Genomic DNA, 21,489 nt, shown 5'->3' with positions numbered 1-21,489 from the left:
AGTCATTGCTGTTAGCAAGCAGGCAAGTTTTGTAATATATAGTAACACAATTTGGTGACATCTTACCTTAAGCTGCCTCCACATACTGCAAAAGCAAGTTTCACCTGTGACCCACGCCATATGTATTAAAACGGGTCACTCAGTATTGACGCCAAGCATGTGTACATTAAGCACTACCTGCCCTTACAATCCAATTGCTTTTTTTTGTATTTAACAACCTTACTGTGGACAGTTACTCATTTTTAGTGTGAAGCGGATAGCCAATGATGACCAAGGTCGCCATCTTAAAGGCAAAAACGGCATGTTTAAATCTTAGATTCAGAAATTTTTAAAGGAAAAAAAAACACAGTTTTGAAGTAAGTTCCCTTTGACTACCACTTGAAGTTCACACCACTGAAATGACTGAGTGGTCCCGTAATTATAGCCATTTTACAGAAATGGCTGACCTCCTTTAACTCTTTTACGCATCTTTGAAGTCAAGACCTGACCTGAAGGCAGCGATTGTCCCCATTATTAGTGTTGTTAATGGTGCTGTTCACTCACCCACAGCTGGTCTCCAGCAGACTGTCGCCCACCTGCAGGGACGCCATGCCAAAGTCTGCGACCCGAATGTTGTTTTTCTCATCCAGCAACAGGTTTTCAGGCTTCAGGTCCCTGTGACTGCATGCGAGATAAAGACCCAAACATATTAAAGTGACATTTCACAAGAGACATGATACATTTTTTAATGTGTTAATACATTAACATAAACAGTTTTATATTATATTTTGTTTATAGTAAAAGTATATAAGTATATATAAATAACTACAATAGCAATACGAATATCCATAATATTAATAATTAACTAATAATATACTGTAATAAACTAATACTATAAATTGAGCATATTCTTACAAATTACTAATAATTAATAGTAAGGACTATTTTAATAAGTCATTATTTGTTAATTAAAATTACTTACTATATACCTGTGTATATACTGTAACAAAATAAAGGAAAACTACACCTCCATCAGCACATGTTGTTTGGGACACTGTTCAAGAAACAAATCTAATCTAAAAAATAAACTCTACCATACTTTCTCTTCAATAAAGAGAAAAGTATGTGGAAAGATCTTCCATCAGCACACTGGATCAAAATATACATAAATCATCAAAACATGCGTCACTGAATGCAAAATCTAAATCCTGCCATAGCCTTCCCAGTTCCCTGATCTGAACTCTATAGAAAATGAGGGATTTGAAGGATCATAGGAGATTCTTTAGGAAGGAATGGACTCGTATACATGACTTGCCATTTATTGTCAAACCTAATGCAGACATAAAAGAAAAGACTCAGAGCTGTTTTTCATGCAAATGGAGGTTGCACATAGTTTTGAATACAAGGGTGCCAATAATTGTGACCAGGGTGTATTAGAGGGGAAAAAAATCACAATGTAATATTCCCCCCACTTCAAATAGTTTTAATTGAATTAAATGTTGGAACTTTGTAGATTTTTTTAATAAAAGATCAAAAGGAGAAACAATGCAGATATCTTTTTACAGCCTTCTTTGCTCATTTACCAAGGGTGCAAATAATAGGGGACACTGTGTATGACATCAGAGAGATCTGAGACCCGCTGGATCACACAATCACCAATGAACATGTGAGCCTACAAATAAGGTTGGAAAAAAGCTTTGCAGTTGTCTCTTTATCTGTTCTTCTCTTTCAGAACTGCCAGTCCACAAAACCCAGTGGGAGGAGATGACAGATGCCCGCCGTGCCAGAGTGTGATGTTAAGCACCTACCCATCTGACCACCGGCCGACACCAGCGAGCTGTTTTACATAATAATTCCGCTTTGCCTCCTACTACATCAAAATTAATTCCAAAGTTTCTGTTAATTAATTTGCTGTCCCACTTTTCATAGTTCCAAGCAAAACAATACAGTTTCAAAGTCTTTGTACACTATTGAGGGCACAACCACACTGCGAATTTTATACGCTCAAGATGCGCTTTAGAAAGCAATATATTTATAATTGCTCACACTTCTGTCTCTTCTAACGCTCCATACACAATTTTTGCGAACAATAGAGAAAAAACATTAAAGACCCCGGGACCCAGAAAAATGCCATATAGAGATCAAAATACCAGACACTTGGGTGTAGGCTCTTCTGACTCAGACTACAAAGCTACCACCTGGTGACCACCCTAAACACCATGGCAACCTAGCAACCATATACACAGTAACTGCACAGCATCATACCTAAAGAAGCAAACCAAAAACATTAGCACAGCCAGAATTAAGATTTGATGTGTTACATACATAAAAAATGCAAATACATATGCATATATATACAGGTGCTGGTCATATAATTAGAATATCATCAAATAGTTGATTTATTTCACTAATTCCATTCAAAAAGTGAAACTTGTATAATGTATACATTCATTCCACACAGACTGATATATTTCACGTGTTTATTTCTTTTAATTTTGATGATTATAACTGACAACTAATGAAAACCCTAAATTCAGTATTTCAGAAAATTAGAATATTTTGAAAAGGTTCAATATTGAAGACACCTGATACCACAGTCTAATCAGCGAAATAACTCAAAACACCTGCAAAGGCCTTTAAATGGTCTCTCAGTCTAGTTCTGTAGGCTACACAATCATGGGGAAGACTGCGGACTTGACAGTGGTCCAAAAGACGACCATTGACACCTTGTACAAGGAGGGCAAGACACAAAAGATCATTGCAAAAGAGCCTGGCTGTTCACAGAGCTCTGTGTCCAAGCACATTAATAGAGAGGTGAAGGGAAGGAAAAGATGTTGTAGAAAAAAGTGTACAAGCAATAGGAAGAGAGGAGAGGCACAGAATCCACGTTGCTTGAGGTCTAGTGTAAAGTTTCCACAGTCAGTGATGGTTTGGGGTGCCATGTCATCTGCTGGTGTTGGTCCACTGTGTTTTCTGAGGTCCAAGGTCAACACAGCCGTATACCAGGAAGTTATAGAGCACTTCATGTTTCCTGCTGCTGACCAACTTTATGGAGATGCAGATTTCATTTTCCAACAGGACTTGGCACCTGCACACAGTGCCAAAGCTACCAGTACCTGGTTTAAGGACCATGGTGTCCCTGATCTTAATTGGCCAGCAAACCCGCCTGACCTTAAAATATAAAATTAAACCAAAAATAAAAATCTACATTTAAATGAAAGATAAACTTAACATTATGCTAGTTAAAAATAGCAACACGCTAGTTAAAATTAGTATCATTCAATTCAATTCAAAAAGTTTTATTGTCTATCAGGGCCGGTCCAGCCTCTGTTTGTGCCATAGGCAAGACTTAAGATTGTGCCCCTCCTATACATAATAATATTTTTTTTAATAAATAAAGATTAACTTTCTTTAAAGCAATTTTTTTTGATATAATTGAATTGTGATTTACATAAATATGAAGTAAAAGAATAACAACTACAAATATTTGTCATAAAAATGTTTCTAATTACGTTCTCATTGTTTGAAATTAATGAAGCAAATAAAATAAAATAAATTGTTTTCTAAATAACAGGCTACTGTTTTTGAATATTAGAGCTCATAAACTGAATAGTTGATTGTAATTATTATTTACGTAAGGATTAATTACGTTACGTATTAATAACGTTAAGGATTAATTAGGAATAGTTTTTATATATGTTGTCAACCTCTGCGAAAATGCTGTTTTGGATTTTCTTAAAAAAATGGCACATGCTATAGTGCCAAAGACTTTTCAGTTCACTTAGTGGAAAGCAGTAAAATACAGCACGCATCAGTGTTACCAGTAGAGTGGTTCTAAATAAGCAATTGTAACTTACAATTTTCACCTCTAAATTGCACAAAAAATTGTTTGCTATCTTTTCACATCTGATACGTTTTTTTATTTTAAACTGACCTTTGTATGAAAGTTTTGTATAATTGGGCTGTGTTTGAATATGTGGCTGACATGTGTAACCGAACCTACCTGAACCTGATCCGGGATTCCAACTTCTAACCAGCGAGAAGTACAAAATGGGAGGCAGGCACTCTAACCACGAAGCCACATACACTAAAAGTGAGTTTTCACGTGAATTAAGTCATTTGTATGAATAAATTACATACAAAGTCAATGCAAAGAAATAGACGGAAGTGAATGACGCGAAACGGGCTTCGGACGTGCGTAAATTACGTGTTCCTTGCAAGTTAAAAAACGTAACTCGGGCGAGAAATTTGCCTTGCGTGAAAATAGCAAACTATTCCCGCCAGTAATAAAGAGCAAGAAACGCGATTCGTCGCGTTTGGTCTAAACACAACATAATGTAAATTGTAGTCCGGGAATGAGATTAGCTGCACAGATCACACTAAATGACATAATTAATAACACGTTAAGATGATGAATTCTAATTAAAATCTTCCCTCATTTTGGCGCCCCTACGGAAAGACGGCCCCCCTAGCATTTGCCTACTCCGCCTATGCCCAGGGCCGGCCTTGTTGTCTATCCCCAACGGGGTAGAAAATTGTCTTTAGCAAAAGGCTCAGACACACAAACAATACTAGTAATCACAGCAACACATTACATAACATACATCCCCTAAAAAAATACACAACTGTACAAATATATAAATTAATATTAAGGTCCTATTTAACACCATAATGGTAAAAATAGCAACATGCTAGGTAAAATAAGTACCATGCTACTACAATTTAGTAACAAGCTAGTTAAAGATAACACACTAGACATGCTACATTATAGGCAATTTACTTTAGATGAGTTTGCATTTTTAAAAGTTTTGATGATAAATTATTAATACTACGCTCAGTAGCTTAACAAATTACTCAGTAATACATGTAACTCTATGAACTTCAATAACTGCACTAACTCATCTACTGCACTGTAACCTTAATAACCACATTAACGCATCAACTGCACTGTAACTTCAATAACTGCACTAACTCATCTACTGCACTGTAACCTTAACAACCGCATTAACGCATCTACTGCACTGTAACTTCAATAACTGCACTAACTCATCTACTGCACTGTAACCGTAATAACCGCATTAACGCATCTACTGCACTGTAACTTCAATAACTGCACTAACTCATCTACTGCACTGTAACCGTAATAACCGCATTAACGCATCTACTGCACTGTAACTTCAATAACTGCACTAACTCATCTACTGCACTGTAACCGTAATAACCACATTAACGCATCTACTGCACTGTAACTTCAATAACTGCATTAACTCATCTACTGCACTGTAACTTCAATAACTGCATTAACTCATCTACTGCACTGTAACTTCAATAACTGCACTAACTCATCTACTGCACTGTAACTTCAATAACTGCACTAACTCATCTACTGCACTGTAACTTCAATAACTGCACTAACTCATCTACTGCACTGTAACCGTAATAACCGCATTAACGCATCTACTGCACTGTAACTTCAATAACTGCACTAACTCATCTACTGCACTGTAACTTCAATAACTGCACTAACGCATCTACTGCACTGTAACTTCAATAACTGCACTAACTCATCTACTGCACTGTAACCGTAATAACCGCACTAACGCATCTACTGCACTGTAACTTCAATAACTGCACTAACTCATCTACTGCACTGTAACCGTAATAACCGCATTAACGCATCTACTGCACTGTAACTTCAATAACTGCATTAACTCATCTACTGCACTGTAACTTCAATAACTGCACTAACTCATCTACTGCACTGTAACTGTATAACTACATCTACTCATGTATTGCACTATAACTACAATAACTGCATTAACTCATGTACTGCACCATATCTTTAATAACCGCATTAACTCATCTACTGCACTGTAACTTTAATAGCTAATGTCTGTAACTAATGCACACTCAAGTCACTTGCACTATTGTATAGTCTATATTGTTATCTGTTCATAACCACCTGTACATTAATGTTCACAGTATATTGCCTTCTGTTTATATTGTTCATAGTACATACCGACTGTCATATTTTCATAGTACATGCCCATTGTATAGTATTTTCCTAATATTGTATTGAGTATTTATTCACACTGTATATCCTGCACTTGCTAATTGCATTTCTGGTTAGACCTAAACTGCATTTCGTTACACTGTACTTGTATATGTGTAATGACAATAAAGTTGAATCTAAATCTAAATCATCTAAACTATATGCAAATACATTCTTCAAAATTCAGCTGGAGTTCCTTCACAGCATCAAAACAAACCTATGGACACTGATGACAATCAAATATTCAGTCCATTAAATTTAGACTAAGAGTACTAACATTTTTATAGAGGTCATAAAACCAACAACAACGGACCACATCTATGAACCCTCGTATGCAGCTGTCATATAATTAAATATGAGATTAACAACTCCATGATATCATAGGGACAAATTGCAGAGGTGCGTTTTATAAGCTGCCACAGTACGAACATCCATAATGGCTCTTTAAAGTCATATCTGTGAGTATTAACAGAACCAGACGTCGTAATCTCTCCCGGACAGAAACAGTTTGTTGATATGATCAGAGACCGCTCGCGTATGTTCCTTTGGCCGGGTATTAATCCGACAGCAGCGAGGTTAATTTCAATGCCTCCGGCCTGCAGGTTAATGGAGAATGGAAGCAGTGGAAAGCAAATATGTTAGTGAAGTTGTGGTAATAAACCATCTCGTGACGCTTCTGATACTATCGGCTTTCTGTTGCTCACTGAGGGCGTAGAGGCCCTGGAGGCCCGCAAGGTCTTAAATTGCACATTTACTGGCCCGGTGAGTCTACATTTTTATGCGTGTATGGGGTTGTTCTGTTTGTTGATAGAGATCTGCATTTAAATCAGCTTAATGTCTTTTTATGGTTGTGTTTACAACATTGTCGGAACGGCTGTTCTGGCTGAAGTGTTCATAACTATAAAAACTAATAAAAAACTGTAACTTTTTATATCTGTACATTTAATTTAAGTTTACAGGAACAGTTTTTTTAAATGTACAACTAAATAACCCCTCATAGTGGCCTGGCTAGTACAGCACAAAAATAAATGGATAACAAACCTAAACATTAATAAAAAAAAATGTTTACAATAATGTTTACGTTTTACGTGTATCCTGTATGAGATTATTTTTTTAGATATATGAGCTGGTCATGTTGTACTTTCATGTCTGTGTGAGTCAAGAAACTCAATGGATTGCTTCGTACTGTACAGTATAGCAGAGTTAGTATATTTTTTATTTTTGTTTTATTAATATTTTTTTATTATGTAATTTATGAATTATGTAATTTCGTATATAATAATAATTAATTGTTAATTTATTTTTATAATTAATTAATCATTTCACTTAATTTTAGTTAAACTTTTAGCAATTTTGTTGTATGCTTTTTGTATTTATTTATTATTTATAATAAGCAAACACATAAATAATTCATGTTTAAAAAAATCTTGAAAAGTATTTGTGATCTAAAATCATTTGCATTTTAAAGCTTATTCCTTTCTGTCAATCATTTTATGTAAAGCACTTTGAATTGCCCTTGTGTATGAAATGTGCTATATAAATAAACTTGCCTTGCCATGATATTATTTTTTATTTTTTATTATAGTTTTAGTGCCTAAAACTAACTTCAGTTTATTTCTGAGACAACATTTTTTCCCAAAATAAACAGATAAGTTTCAAAGTTTTAATCTCAGTAAACTAAAAAACCTTGCTGTATAGGCAATTAATTTAATTAATGTTCAATGAAAGGACAAAAAATAAAAATACAGAGTGGTGCCATTCATTGAATGCTTGTCAGCCAAAAAACCCAAAAACAAATATCTTAATATTGCATTAAAAGTCTGATGAACTTGACTTGTTTATTGTTTTATACTGTTGTATGAGGTCTACTTATGACATTTGCGTTACATTCAAAAACTAGAAGTCTAGAAGTAAATCTAGAAGTAAAAGGCTATTTACTAGACTCCACAATATTTAGCTATCTTTAACGGCATGTTTATTGCTTGCTCGCTATAGTTGGCGGGGCTAGAGAAGTAGTCGTTGACATTCTTCTTTGGAGGGGCGTTCAGCCCCTCAATGATGTCATAGATAGGTGCATTCCAAGACCTGCCGTTCGTTGGGTACTGGTGTCAATAACGGTTGTTATGTCAGTAACAAGGGGGTTTTCAGTTCTGACACTTAAAGGGTGTTCGCTTCAGTAAATTCCCTCTTATATAACAAAAGCTCTGGTTAAAATTGTGGTTTTATTCATGGCTCCTTTAACTCCAAACGGGGCCTCTTCTGGTTGAATATTGAGAAATGTAATTACTGTCATCATGATTCAAATAATCAGTCAAAATCCATTACAATCAATTACTTTTTTCAATTAGCTGACAGTCTTATTATAAACAAATATTATAAACACACAATGAAAAGCATATTTCTATAAATGTCTTCTGTACTTTCCCTGTAGAGCTCAAATGTATCGGTTAGGTCCATTAACTCAATTAGTACCCAAACAAGCTTTACATTACTGTAATGTAAAGAACAGCAGGCAGTGAATGTGAAAGTCCATTAACAAACTTAATCGCATGCTGTTCACAGCGGTCTAATTAGTATGCAGTTTAATTATGCAACATGTATGTGCCTTGTATGTTTACTAGCACTTAGGTTTACATACGTGCTGTTTGCTGTCGGGTAAACAAACACACACACAGAAATAGTAAACAACTGTTGTTTACCATCTCAGAATTCCATTGTCTCTTAATTATACACCGATAATGACATCATTAGATTTACTGTAAAACATGATACGACAGACTTGCAAAAACCAGCTAAATAATTTTTTTTGACAACGTGTGAACACTTTCCAAAACTCAAACCAAGATGCAAAAAAAAACATATTTTATATGTTCTTCAAATGTATTAACTTTGTTTTGAGAGCCAGTCAAAACTGGTCACATTTTCCTCCAAATGCAAGCGGTTTATGAAAATAATTGGCTATTTCATCCGACCTGTTCTTTGTGGCACATAAAACCATTATATCATACATTACATTCTCACAAAATCAAAACACCTATGATAAGTCTATTTATAAGAATATTTATGCTGATATTGGATTTTATAAATGGTCACCCTGTGACTTTTATTCATGTTGAGCGGTTGAGGGGGTACAGATTTTTATATCTGCCGGATATTTCTGGAACAGGTGGGCGTCAAGTGATTCAAGGAAGGGCTCAGACACGACATCCTTCAATTCTGCGGACAGGAGCGCTGTTGTCCATTTATAATGTGTTATTGGTCTATGCAAGCAGGCCAAAAAGTATTTAGACAGACTGACTGTATCATCATGACTGCATAAGATAACAAAATACCAATCAAATCGCATGAGAGATTGTTTAAATGAAACAACCAAACATGCCACGTGTGAACACACCTTTACAGTACTCATTTATTTAACTCTGTGATCCTTATTTATGATCAATTAAGAAAAAAGATCATGAGGTAATATTGCTTATTGTTTACTGAGTAGAGGAGAAACAGTTCATTCATTTCTCTCCGTCTTTGTTTCAAGTAATCCTGTGAAAAGGATACTGCATCCCAGAAATAAAAACAAACGTCACAAAGACAAAAAATACCTTTTCATAATAGCTAGTCTTCCTGTCTTACGTTGTTTCCAAATATATACGCACTGTCTGACAGGTAAGCTTTATACTGACTCTATTAGTGTCTATATTCGTGGAAATGGTAACGTCTAGAAGCCGAAAGATAATGATCTCGTAGGTGGACGGCAAGGGATCGAGTGAGCAGTCGCCCTTCGGCGATTAAAATGTCTAAAAACGCTGACGTTTATATATCCGTGTCTTCCTGTCAATCACAATAAAAAATCAGCATCCTATAGAAGACTTTCTATCAAATACTTCAACATATCAGACAGGTTTGTAAGGAATAACAAAACTACTGAAAGACTGAAAAAAGCTGACGTAGACTGACAGACAAACCGAAAGATGGAAGCGGAAAAAGAGAATATTGGGCCTGTATTTCTCCCATCAACCCCTGCTGACTGTCCCGGCAGGAGATCAGAGAGGACGGACATCTCTTAGCCCCATGAGACCAGAGCAAACAGCTGGGGAAATGTGACAGCGTGACAGGGACATTCCTCATGGATTGTGGAGCACACTGCCCCACCGCAGCTCTGCTGGAGGCCTCGGGCTCTGAGAAATGATCCGGGAACGAGAGACAGCGAGACTCTCGGACCACCCAACTACGCCAGCACGCTGAAGGTGCACAGAAGTGAGGTTTATAACAGATGTGAGATCACTGCGTGACTGTGATTTATCATATACGACACCCACATCGTGTACATGACTTTGTGTAAATGAGAGACAGAGAGACTGTAAGAAATATTATGATAGTAATTAAAGGATTTAATGGAGGCTTTTGAGATTTGTAAAGAGATTTGATGACCAATATTGCCATTACTATATATTGCAATTAAGGCACTGGCAGATGTGTTACCATAAACATCATTTAGTTTAATGTATATCTGTCTGAGTTTGCGTGTGTGTGTGTGTGTAAACAGCCCTTTAAAAATTGTTACGGAGAATGAGAACATCAGTCATGGGCATGGCCAGTAATTTTATTGCTATATCTTTTGCAATATCTGCGTTTTTATTATACTGTCCATCAATACTAATTACTACGTTTTTCCCAAAGAACAGATGGGTGTGGCCTTTAGTAACAAATGTCATTCTAAAAAAAATCTTACAAACAGACAATATATAAATAATATTTTTTTTATATCTACATGTGAAAAGGTAGAAGGAGATATATTTAATCACGAAAACATAAATATTATAAAATACACTTTGCCTTTTTGGGCAAACCACCAGTGTGGGTATAAACATTCAAGAAATGCCATGCCTGTGTCTATTACAGAAGACAAGGGTAAAAATATTCGTTAGACTTAAAGCTTCAAACAAATGTAATTTCATAAATTACTACTAATAAGCTTTTCACACTAACCAAAGACATTTACTCTGTAACTTTTACTCAAAATTGTGCAGATGTAACACATCAGAGGAGACCTGGCACTCCCGGCTGAGTCTGGTTTCTCCCAAGGTTATTTTCTCCATTTATTCAGCATTAGAGTTTGGGTTCCTCGCCACTGGTCCGTGTTGGCTTGCTCACCAGGAGACTGCTGATATAAGACTAGCTTAAGATTCTTTACACTCCATTAATATTGCTTACTATAATGGTCTTAATCTTTCCATAACACTGTATTGTATTTGACCTTTCTCTATGTTTTTCTTGTTGTTTTGATTTTCTTCCTGTAAAGCTGCTTTAAAAAAATGCAACATTGTTAAACGTGTTATAGAAATAAACCCCAAATTGAATTCAGTAAATGAATAAATAATTAAGTTGCATGGTAGAAACGGAGTGCAACATGGTAATACAAACTGATGCCATTGGTGTACCATGGTACAACCCCCAAGCTTTATTGTAAGGGTTCTCAGGTCTTACATAGTGAGACAAGGAACTTCAGCACTACCTCATATCATGTCTGTCAGGGATTTGCAGAACAAAAGACTCGATTTAAAATGGCTATGCGGTTCCGAAGTCAATATCAGCTAATGATATTTATAAAAGAAAATGAACCGCATTCAATTTGTAATCATTATATGGCAGCGCTTAAGCCCTTGTCGATTTCATTGTTAATAACCAGCTTTATGCTTCAGTGAAGCAAATAAGACCAATTATCATAAACAAACGAAAAACGACAGAAATAATCGGAGGGATTTTCTCAAATGAACCGTACAAATTGACAACAGTCAAACTGTTTCTACATATAATCAACCGAATGAACGGCTGATTTTAAACGTGCATTAATATTAATAATAAAAAAACAGCTCATTGACTCACAAAATGGTTTTGTCAAAAATGGTTGTAGTATAGATTCACATTATATAATGAATAGAGCAACTCAAGAGACATGCAAATAGACTTGTTTCTATTTCGGCGTGCAATATGACTTCAAAACCATCTGTGACCGCTGTGGGAGATGACACGATCTGATTCACCACACTGGATTTCCTCGTCCGTCCCGGAGCCTCCAAACCCTCCAGAAAAGCATTTAGCATGAGGACTGTGAACATAAATCTTAGGAGGAACGGCGAGAGGTGGCTGCCCCGATTTGCTTTGCCTCACACAGCTCTGAGACAGAAAAGGGAGCTGGAGTATGTTGATATCTTAATACGGTTCTAATAGAAAACCCTGGGGTGTGAATTTGAATTTAACGTGCGACGGGGGAAGAATATACGCAGGTTTGCGGTTTGCTTTTAATCTATTAAGTGTGAAAGGATAAGACGAAGCTGTACCGAGTCATATTTTCAAATATATCTCCAATTGTTGAGGTTTTAGTTAATGTCACTGTCTATTTTCTGCAGAACACAAGATAAGATATTTTGAAGAATGTTGGTAACCGAACAACATTGGTCCCCATTGACATCCATTGTATGGACACAAAACCCAATTTCTTAAAATATCTTTTATGTTTGTTCCACTGAAGAAAGATTCATATAGATGATTCCAACCACATGAGTGAATAAATGATGAGTGAATTTTTGGGGGGGTTTACTATCCCTTTAAGTGTGGTTGGGGTTCTACATTTTCCATTGGTTAAAAATGTTAAAATTATTTTGTTATTTTGTTAAATTGTGTTTTACCTACTAGGTCACACAAATGAGTGTGTTGTGGTGTGGATGTTGTTACAGCATTATATTAAAACTATGTGAAAATGTGGTCTTAGAGTCAGGAGTCTCTAATCGTACTCACCATATTGAGTGACTGTGGCAGAAGTCGAGAGCGGAGATGATCTGTCTGAAAAACTTCCGGGCTTCTTTGGGTGTCAATCGGCCCTTCTTTACCAAATAGTCGAAGAGTTCCCCACCAGACACGTGCTCTAAAACCAAATACCTGCAAAAAACAAGAGAAAAGTGTGAATTTAGAGAACCTCATTTACATCTTTCCCCAAAGAGGATTTCAAAGAACCAAGTCCTCTCTCAAAGAGAATAGCTTATTTCCTCTCCAAGTATGGGAGATATACGCAAACAGGGATTGAGATGAACCCCTTCGGTCTGAACTCGCATGAGGATGAGAAATACTTGGCCGACAGTTTGAGTTTCTTAACGATTGAAGTCTTTTATTATATAAACCGTGAGCTTCCAGTTGCGTATTTATTCTCCGCGTCGTTTCTTACACTAGAAGACCAGTGCGGAGATGAAAGCATCGGAATAAAAAATTAAGCAGATTTTAGTGAGTGATTTTTGTTGGTTTGATAACATAGTACTGTGGTTTCAAATTTGGTTGCTGGGAAGGTTATCTGTCGGTGAGAGTTTGAAGGACAAGAGTTAAATTAACAAACAGTTTCTGAGGAGAAACTGTGTTCGAGCAAGACATACACCGAGGGTTAGAACCATGAACAATTTATAATACAACATTTGTGTGTATGAGTGTGTGTGGGAAAACTCATCCTGAATTCATGCTACTGCGATACGTGTTAAGACTGAAACCAAAGACATGAGGGTTAGTAAACGAGAACAGAATTTTGATTTTTGGAATACTTTTCGCTCGAACATTCCTACAGGCCAAAACCTCACGTAGCTTAAGCGAGTCGTGAGCTATGAAGACTTGTTGATGCCAAAAAATGCAAAGCGAATTGCGGTTGTGTTTACATGATGAATGACTCGTGGCCCCATTAGCGGCTCTCAAACTGGTGTGACTAACACGCTGCTTCACACTTTCTCATTAAGAGTGCTCGAGCAGCAGCACAAACCCTCTCTCAAAACCTCTAAACATCAAACACATTCGCACTTGCTTTTCTGCCAGACTTTTCTGTAGGCTACAGAAAGATGACCATGTCTGAGTTTTTGATCTGCACTTGTATAATTTTGCAATGCAATTTTGTCAACATTTTATCTTAATTACTTCACTACACTCGGGCTAACTTTGGATGAGTACGAAATATTAACTTGTAGAAGTGCATATAAGGGTCCTTGTTAAAGGTTAAGGGCACTCCAATGGTAAAGTGATGGTAACACCATGGTATTTTGACATTTATCCTGGGCCTTAAAGGGATAGTTTAGAGAACCAGATAGAAAATTCTGCATCATTTATTCACCCTCATGTCATTCCAAACCTGTATGACTCTTCTGCAGAACGTTGATAGCTAAATTGATAGTAAAATGACTTTCATGAAGCGTTTAAGTAAATACTGTTTGTCAAAAAATTGTGAACTTAGTGTACTTACCAAAGAAAGTACAGGGTAATTTAAAGTAACTACATGGGAAAAGGTTCAGGTTTAGGGGTAGGTTTAGGTTATTATTACCAAGTTATAATCCAGTTATAATATGTACCATCACAAATACACAGTATGTACATGGGAAACTGTAAAATAAAGTGCTATTGATTTTCTTTCTTTCCCTCTTTATTTATTTATGCATTTGACAGACGGTTGTATCCAAATGGACTTACATTGCATTATACTATACATGTATTTCTGAGTATGGGCAATCCCGGATCCTGGCATCCATAGGATCGAACCTATGACCTTGGCGTAGCTAACACCATGCTCTTACCACAAAACAACATGGTTACATTTTTGCTATAACAAACCCTGGCAATTTTTATTCATATTTCAAAAAGCCCTAAAAGCCCTTAAGATGTTAACAACACTGGTGCAGAAAAGCTTCCGGTTTGGGTTTTTAACACTACACAAACGTTTGAACAGAATACAACCAACAAAACATTTATAACATATTCAAAATGACTGAACTTGATCACTTGTCCAAGATGGCGCCAGTGTTCTCTGCATGCCGTCTTTCTTGTGTGTTTCAGTTTTGTTGTACCTGTTCATCTGATGTTTGAATTGTGCGAAGTTTGGATGGTATTGCACAGATATCAAGTAGAATGAGTGTTGACCAACGATCGCCAAGCTTTATCCAACATCAAGTATTGTATGGAAGCAGATTGCCTGGGATTTCCCTTGTCTGGAGGGGCATAAATTGGTGTGACGCTCTTGGGATTACAGATATGTTTTTCATCTTTCAGTTAACCCGGTCTTTTGTGACTTAATTAATTATTCCCCCACGTTGCCGTGTTTACGACTTCGTCGGAGAGGAGTGGAATGCTTAAATCTTCGCCAACTGAACTTTGTTCGACTGGTTCGGAATCTGGTATCACAATCTCATCTCAACATGGCTCTAGTTAGAGCTAGATCTGTCTGCAACAAGACTTTCATTTTAAAATACTTTATTTACCGGTCGCAAATTGGATATTCTTTTTTTGACAGAGACACGGGCCAGTGTTGGTGAGTCCCAGGTTTTAAGAGGAACAGTGTCCGCCGGATTGATGTTTTATTAGTACACCTCGCTGTATAGGCAAGGGCGGGGGGTTGCTATGGTTTTTAAACAATCTCTTAACATACTGACTGTTTCTGTTAGGGGTTATTCATCATTTGAGCTACAGTGTATTGTTTTGGAGTCTGATTCATCTGTTGTGCTCTGTGCGCTCGTTTTTAGGAAACATAATTATAATAGTGCTTTTCTGCATGAGTTTTGTTAATTCTTAACCTGTATTATGCCATCATATGATCAGCTGTTATTATTAGGTGATATTAATATCCACGTATTCTGCCCAGGTCAGCCTTTGGTTGCTGAATTCAGTTTGGAATCTTTTGTTTTTTGCAACATATAAATGGAGTAACCCATGTCCATGTTCATACTCTAGATCTTATCCTGTCATTTGGTGTTGCTGTAGAAAAAGTAAGCATAGATAGTGCCTTCTTCTCTGACCAAAATCTTATTGTTTTTAATGTGTCTGTTGTGAATTCTAAGTCACGAAAAAGCATGTGGGCAGTTACTCTCGTTGCATAAACTCATCTCCTCTTAGTTTAATGAAATGTAGTTTACTAATGCCGTTGAAGTCTCTGTTTTAATCGCTGTTGAATCTTCCACTGGGCCTAAATTAACTTTTAAATTGAAATTACCCGACCAGAAATCCTATTATTGGTTAAATGATAACGCTGGCAGGCCTGTCGCAAAGCCAAGAGGAAATGGAAACATGATTCTTTAAATGTGTCTTATGAATTGAGTGTTTGGCTATCTTTCAGAATGCTGCTAAATTGGCTAGGTCAAAGTATTTATCTGACTCGATTACCCTGCATTCTCATAGACCTAAATTGTTATTGTTTTTTTCTGGTAAAGTCTCAGCTATTCACTCCTCTGTTACTTTGCAGTTATCAGTTCTGTCAGTGTTTTCGCTGGCTAGTTCGGCCTCCTTTTCTTGCTTTCAAATTGTTACTTTAGAGGAGCTTAGGGATTTGGTCAATAAGATGAAGAAAACTGCCTCTTCTATAGATGCAATTCCCGCAGAGATTATTATAGCTTCTTTCTCTGAAATTGGCACTGCCATTCAGGTATTGATAAATTCAACTCTTGCTGCTGGGCTAGTCCTTAAATGCTTTAAGCATGCTGTTGTTCAAGCTTTGCTTAAGAAACAGGGCTTGGATGAAGTTTGCCTTAATAATTATCGGCCCGTCTCTAAGCTTTCATTTATATCAAAACTTTTAGAAATGGTTGTATACTCACAATTAAACAAATTTTTAATGTAGCTAAGTCTAAATCTTCAATCAGGCTTTTCTTCCCATCATCGTACCGAGTTTGGACTGCTTAAAGTGTTTTAATGTCATTTTACTTTGAGTTGATGGTGGCAAAAATACTGTCCAGTTGCTTTTTATCTCACACATGCCTTTGATACAGTTGACCATAATGTTCTTCTTTGGCAGTTAGAACATTTGATTGGTATCAAGGGTACTACTTTAAAATGGTTCAGTTCATAGCTTAAAGACAGGACTTTTTCTGTTGAGTTAGGCAAGTTCTCTTTATCTGTTGCTCCTATTATTTGTGGAGTACCTCAATGATCCATTTTAGGTCCACTTCTTTTTCATTTGTATATGTGACCTCTGGGAGATATGATTAGGAAGCATAATGTTCATTTCACTTATATGCTGATGACACTCAGCTGTACCTGCCAATGAAAGCTGCAATTCCATTAAACCCTTATTGGCCTGTTTTTTGGATATTAGAAACTGGTATTCTAGTAGTTTTCTTCAACTAAATGAAGAAAAAACTAAAATAATTGTCTCCAAAGCTGATAAGTATTATTCTAAAGGAGCTTAGCTATCACTTCTCCTCAGTCTCTTCACAGGTCAGGAATCTTGGTGTTATTTTGGATTCTGAACTTTGCTTGACCAAGCAAATAAATTGTTGTTTTAACAGTTTTTATCAATCACGGATCATCTCGATACTAAAAACAGTTTTGACTTTTCATGACTTGGAAAAGGTCATTCATGCCTTCATTACCTCTTGCATTGATTATTGTAACTCTTTGGATTTGGGACTCCCTCAGTCATCAATTGCACGTTTACAGTTAGTACAGAATGCTGCTGCAAGGCTGTTGGCCTGGGCAAAGAGAACTGATCATATTACACCTATCCTGGCCACCATACATTGGCTACCTGTCTGTTATAGAATTCAATTCAAAATCTTGCTGTTCGTTTTGAAAGCTCTTACTGGTCAAGCCCCATCTTATCTTGCAGATCTTCTAATTCCTCTTTCATCCTCCGTATATTTAAGATCTTCTGACATGGCTTTTTTACCCCCGTTCACGTTTAAAAACAAAGCGTCATATGGCTTTCTCAGTTGCCGCCCCTTGTCTTTGGAATCAACTGCCACCCGACATCCGCCTTGCGCCTTCAATTTTAACTTTTAAAACAAGGTTGAAAACACATCTTTATTCCCAGGCTTTTAATTGAGTTTACTTATGTTTTACTGTTTATTGATATTTTTGCTTGTCTTATGTTTTTAACTCTGCCGAGATAAATGTGTTGTATAAATACGTTTTACTTACTTACTTACTTAAATAAATATGTTTGATATGTAACTATACAGTTTATCGGCGCTGTCCTTCCAAAACCTTGTTTGTCCAAATTCTCAGTGTTTGAGGATTTTTATATTTATTTTAAATACCACGTTGTCAAAAGTGACAAGCACTTTTTAACGCTTTTTATGAGTTATATATTTGCAAAACTCTGCGACAAACAAAAATGGTCACTAATTATAATGATTTATGAAGAAAAAAAAAATCACGAAATATGGAGATAAAATTTTTCAGAAGGGCAGCAGTGACATGTAAGAGATATATTTTTTAATACCAGTGTTTACATCTTGTGAAGTGGTCTATATACAGTAACTTTACACACCATGCTTATAATACTTACAAATATTTCTTATTTTCGTAGACGTCGTGCAACTTTAAAACATGTGGGTGTTCTATTAGCTTCAGGATGGCGATTTCTCGCTCCACCTGCAGAAGAAGAAAAAATAAATTTTAATCAATACAAAACAAAAGTAAAAACATCCTCGGGGACATGCACCACTCAACAATTCACCCAATGTTCAAAAAATGTGATGCATATTAACATATGCATATTTATGTGGCATAATCCCAGCCGGACAATTTGGCTAAACCCCAAGGCAAATATACTCCACTGCTGCGGTCTGGACATAATGACAGTGAATACGTCAAGCTTAAGGTCCATCGGGTTAATATTCAGAAAAAAATGATATCTTAAAACACCCCAGAAGTTACACTATTCAGCAACTGATTCAGTGGTATTTGGGATCCTGACAGAAGCCAAGTTGCTTTGTCTCCATCAAGCTGCTCAAATCTGAAAAGTTTCGTAAATTTATGAGAGAATTTAGAAAACCGATGTTGGATCAGCATAAAAACAAGTGCACAGATGCATGTCAAGAAAATCAGCTCTAATGCTGGTATGTACAGTAATTCCATTTTAATGAAATGTCATCCTTGTCAGGCTGATGTTTGATAGACTATGATCCTCTGATCCCCACATGTACAAAGATCCACACAGTTCACGGAAATAACCATACAATGACTTATACAGATAGTATATTTGAAAGATCTCTCTGACCTGACATGTTAACAATAGAAATCTCAAAATCACAAGCACTTTGAGGAAAACAGGCGGAATGCCAGTTGTAAGCAAGAGAATCGTTTTTGATTTGCATCACTGTCTCCTGAAATATTCCTAGCATGCACACTTGCCACTGTAGATCAGAGAAGGAAGAAATGGATGATATTTTTCCAAGCCACCTGACTCTAATGTTCAACCACAACCCAACGTCTGCTTCAAAATGACTTCTGAATCAGTGACGCACAAACATGCTCATCCAAACTCAACTCAACTTTATTTATAAAGCGCTTTTTACAATTTTCATTGTTACAAAGCAGCTGTACATGAAACACATTGAATACAAGAAAAACAACTAAAGGCATATACCTGTAAATACAAGAAAAAGGTGAAAAACAACAAAAGACAGACATACAAATGCTCCACACACACAATATGCATACATACTTACACACATTGACATAGACGCACACACGCAAACACACTCGCACAGTGAAAGCACACATAGGAGATAGAACCACAGGTCAAATATTAAACGGACTATAAATTCTTATATGCAATATTAATTATGTCTAACTTCTAAATTCAAACGCACTACACTTCAGTATAGACCCCTTCACATCGAATCAATGTTGTTCTCCAATGCATTAAACTTTATGGAGCATAGCATTATGGTATTTGTTGCACAGTTTTAATAATTTCAGGTTCAACCCGGTCTGCCACTTTTGTGTTTGTGTGCACAATTGAATGTGTGTACCCGAATTATTAAGGAAAATGTACAGACACTGTAATGATGAAATACAAAATAAGAACCTAATTTTAACACCGAAATTCTTTGCTTAATTTGTAAAATGAAACCCTCAAAACTGCCTTAATCAATTTATATTTAACAAAGAATCCACTGATTTCTGTTACATTTCCGACTTAATTTTATTTATTTAGCAAGAACTAACGTCATGTGATCGACATCAAGTCAGTTATACAGATGTGACAAAACAATCAGGCCGGTGGCTGAAGAGAATGTTGGAACAGCCACGGGCGTCCCAGGCAAAGCAATCTTGACAAACGTGGCACCCCACCAGAACTCACTCAATGTTGCGCCAGGCGTGGACTTTGGCTGAGTAAATGTGGTTGGACACGAGGATGCGCCACAGGATTTCATTTGAGCATAGACCATGCTCAGGGGTTTGGAGAAGGCAAAATCGAGAACACCATTGAATAGGCTGAAATAGCGTTCCTGTAGCTCAGTGGTAAGAGCATTGCGTTAACAACGCAAGGTTGTTGGTTCGATCCCAGGGGATTGCAAATACCTATGTAAAATGTATAGGATAAAGCAATGTAAGTCGCTTTGGATAAAAGCATCTCCCAAATGTCTAAATGTAAATGTAAATAGGCCTATATTATCTCTATAATATCTCTATAAAAAAGAGATATCAGTTAGCATATCCATTCCTTACAATCACGGTCTCGCCGCATGCCATTCCCCAGGTTTGGTGACCTATATGATGGCATATTTTTTCAGGTTGACACTGGTGTAAAGTGAATTTTTTTCCTACTGCTGTTCCCAATCCCATTTGTTAGGTTGTAACATGATCATTTCATACAAAAATATCGTTTTAACCTATCTTTTGTATTAATAATCCCAAATTAATGTCAGAGCAGTAACATAATTTTTGTACTGTATATGCTGTGTTAACATGTTAATCAATTATGCTAGCAGGCTAACATGCTAACAATATGTAGGCTAAAGGTTACAAGTCAACTAGAATAAAACAGAATATTTGAACATTTATTGCTATGGCTGTTTAATATACTGTACATAATACACCAGATGATAATACATCTAATACATCTAATCTCATTAGCTTAAATCAACTATTTTTGTTACCCGTCACAGTTGATTAGGACGTAAACATATCTAACATATCTATAAGTAATGTTTATTGATGTAAATTTAAAGATGCAAATTCCCTATGAAGTAAATTTGTAGGATTTTTAGTCAGGCACCAAACAGAATACCAAATAAAAGTTATTTGCCCTGTGACTCTTTCCTCTCAGAGTATCAAGCTGTGAATTATGATCTTATTGGTGTTAATTACATTGTGAATCCATTTTAAATATCAAAGCTGGCGGCGGCAGATAGATCTAGATTGTGCGTATCGATTTTAAGCACTTATATTCTTTATTACTTCAACCCCTTAAAGCGCTGGAGCTCTAAAGCTCTTTTACACTTCTAAAACTTGGAACAACGCTGTGCTGCAAATCTCTTCCTCGAGATTAAAGAGTTACGGCCCGACTCTCTGCTCCATCCATTAACATGATGTCCACCCCACGCTCGCCAAATTCTCATTGCTCCATGTTACCATATTGACCCATTCCTTCAAAATGTCATTTCGGCGGCACCTGTGCACTGACTTCTATAAATCGACGAGTGTTAATTAACTCCTCA

At 36.5% G+C, this 21,489-nt stretch overlaps 1 protein-coding gene across 2 annotated transcripts in view; it reads right to left on the bottom strand.

Annotated features, from left to right (window-relative positions):
• The window catches only part of brsk2a (BR serine/threonine kinase 2a), a 161,893-nt gene that overhangs the window by 38,203 nt on the left and 102,201 nt on the right, over positions 1-21,489 (bottom strand). For both annotated transcript variants that reach the window (XM_056740511.1, XM_056740512.1), the window contains exons 3-5: positions 18,327-18,412; positions 12,824-12,964; positions 544-660 (exon numbers count right to left, since the gene is read on the bottom strand). In XM_056740511.1, the coding sequence (XP_056596489.1) occupies positions 544-660; positions 12,824-12,964; positions 18,327-18,412 (344 nt within the window). The remainder of the gene's footprint in view (positions 1-543; positions 661-12,823; positions 12,965-18,326; positions 18,413-21,489) is intronic.

Source organism: Triplophysa dalaica, chromosome 24 (genome assembly GCF_015846415.1).
Source record: "Triplophysa dalaica isolate WHDGS20190420 chromosome 24, ASM1584641v1, whole genome shotgun sequence".
Classification (NCBI taxonomy): domain Eukaryota; kingdom Metazoa; phylum Chordata; class Actinopteri; order Cypriniformes; family Nemacheilidae; genus Triplophysa; species Triplophysa dalaica.
This window is presented reverse-complemented; position numbering and strand designations above follow the sequence as displayed.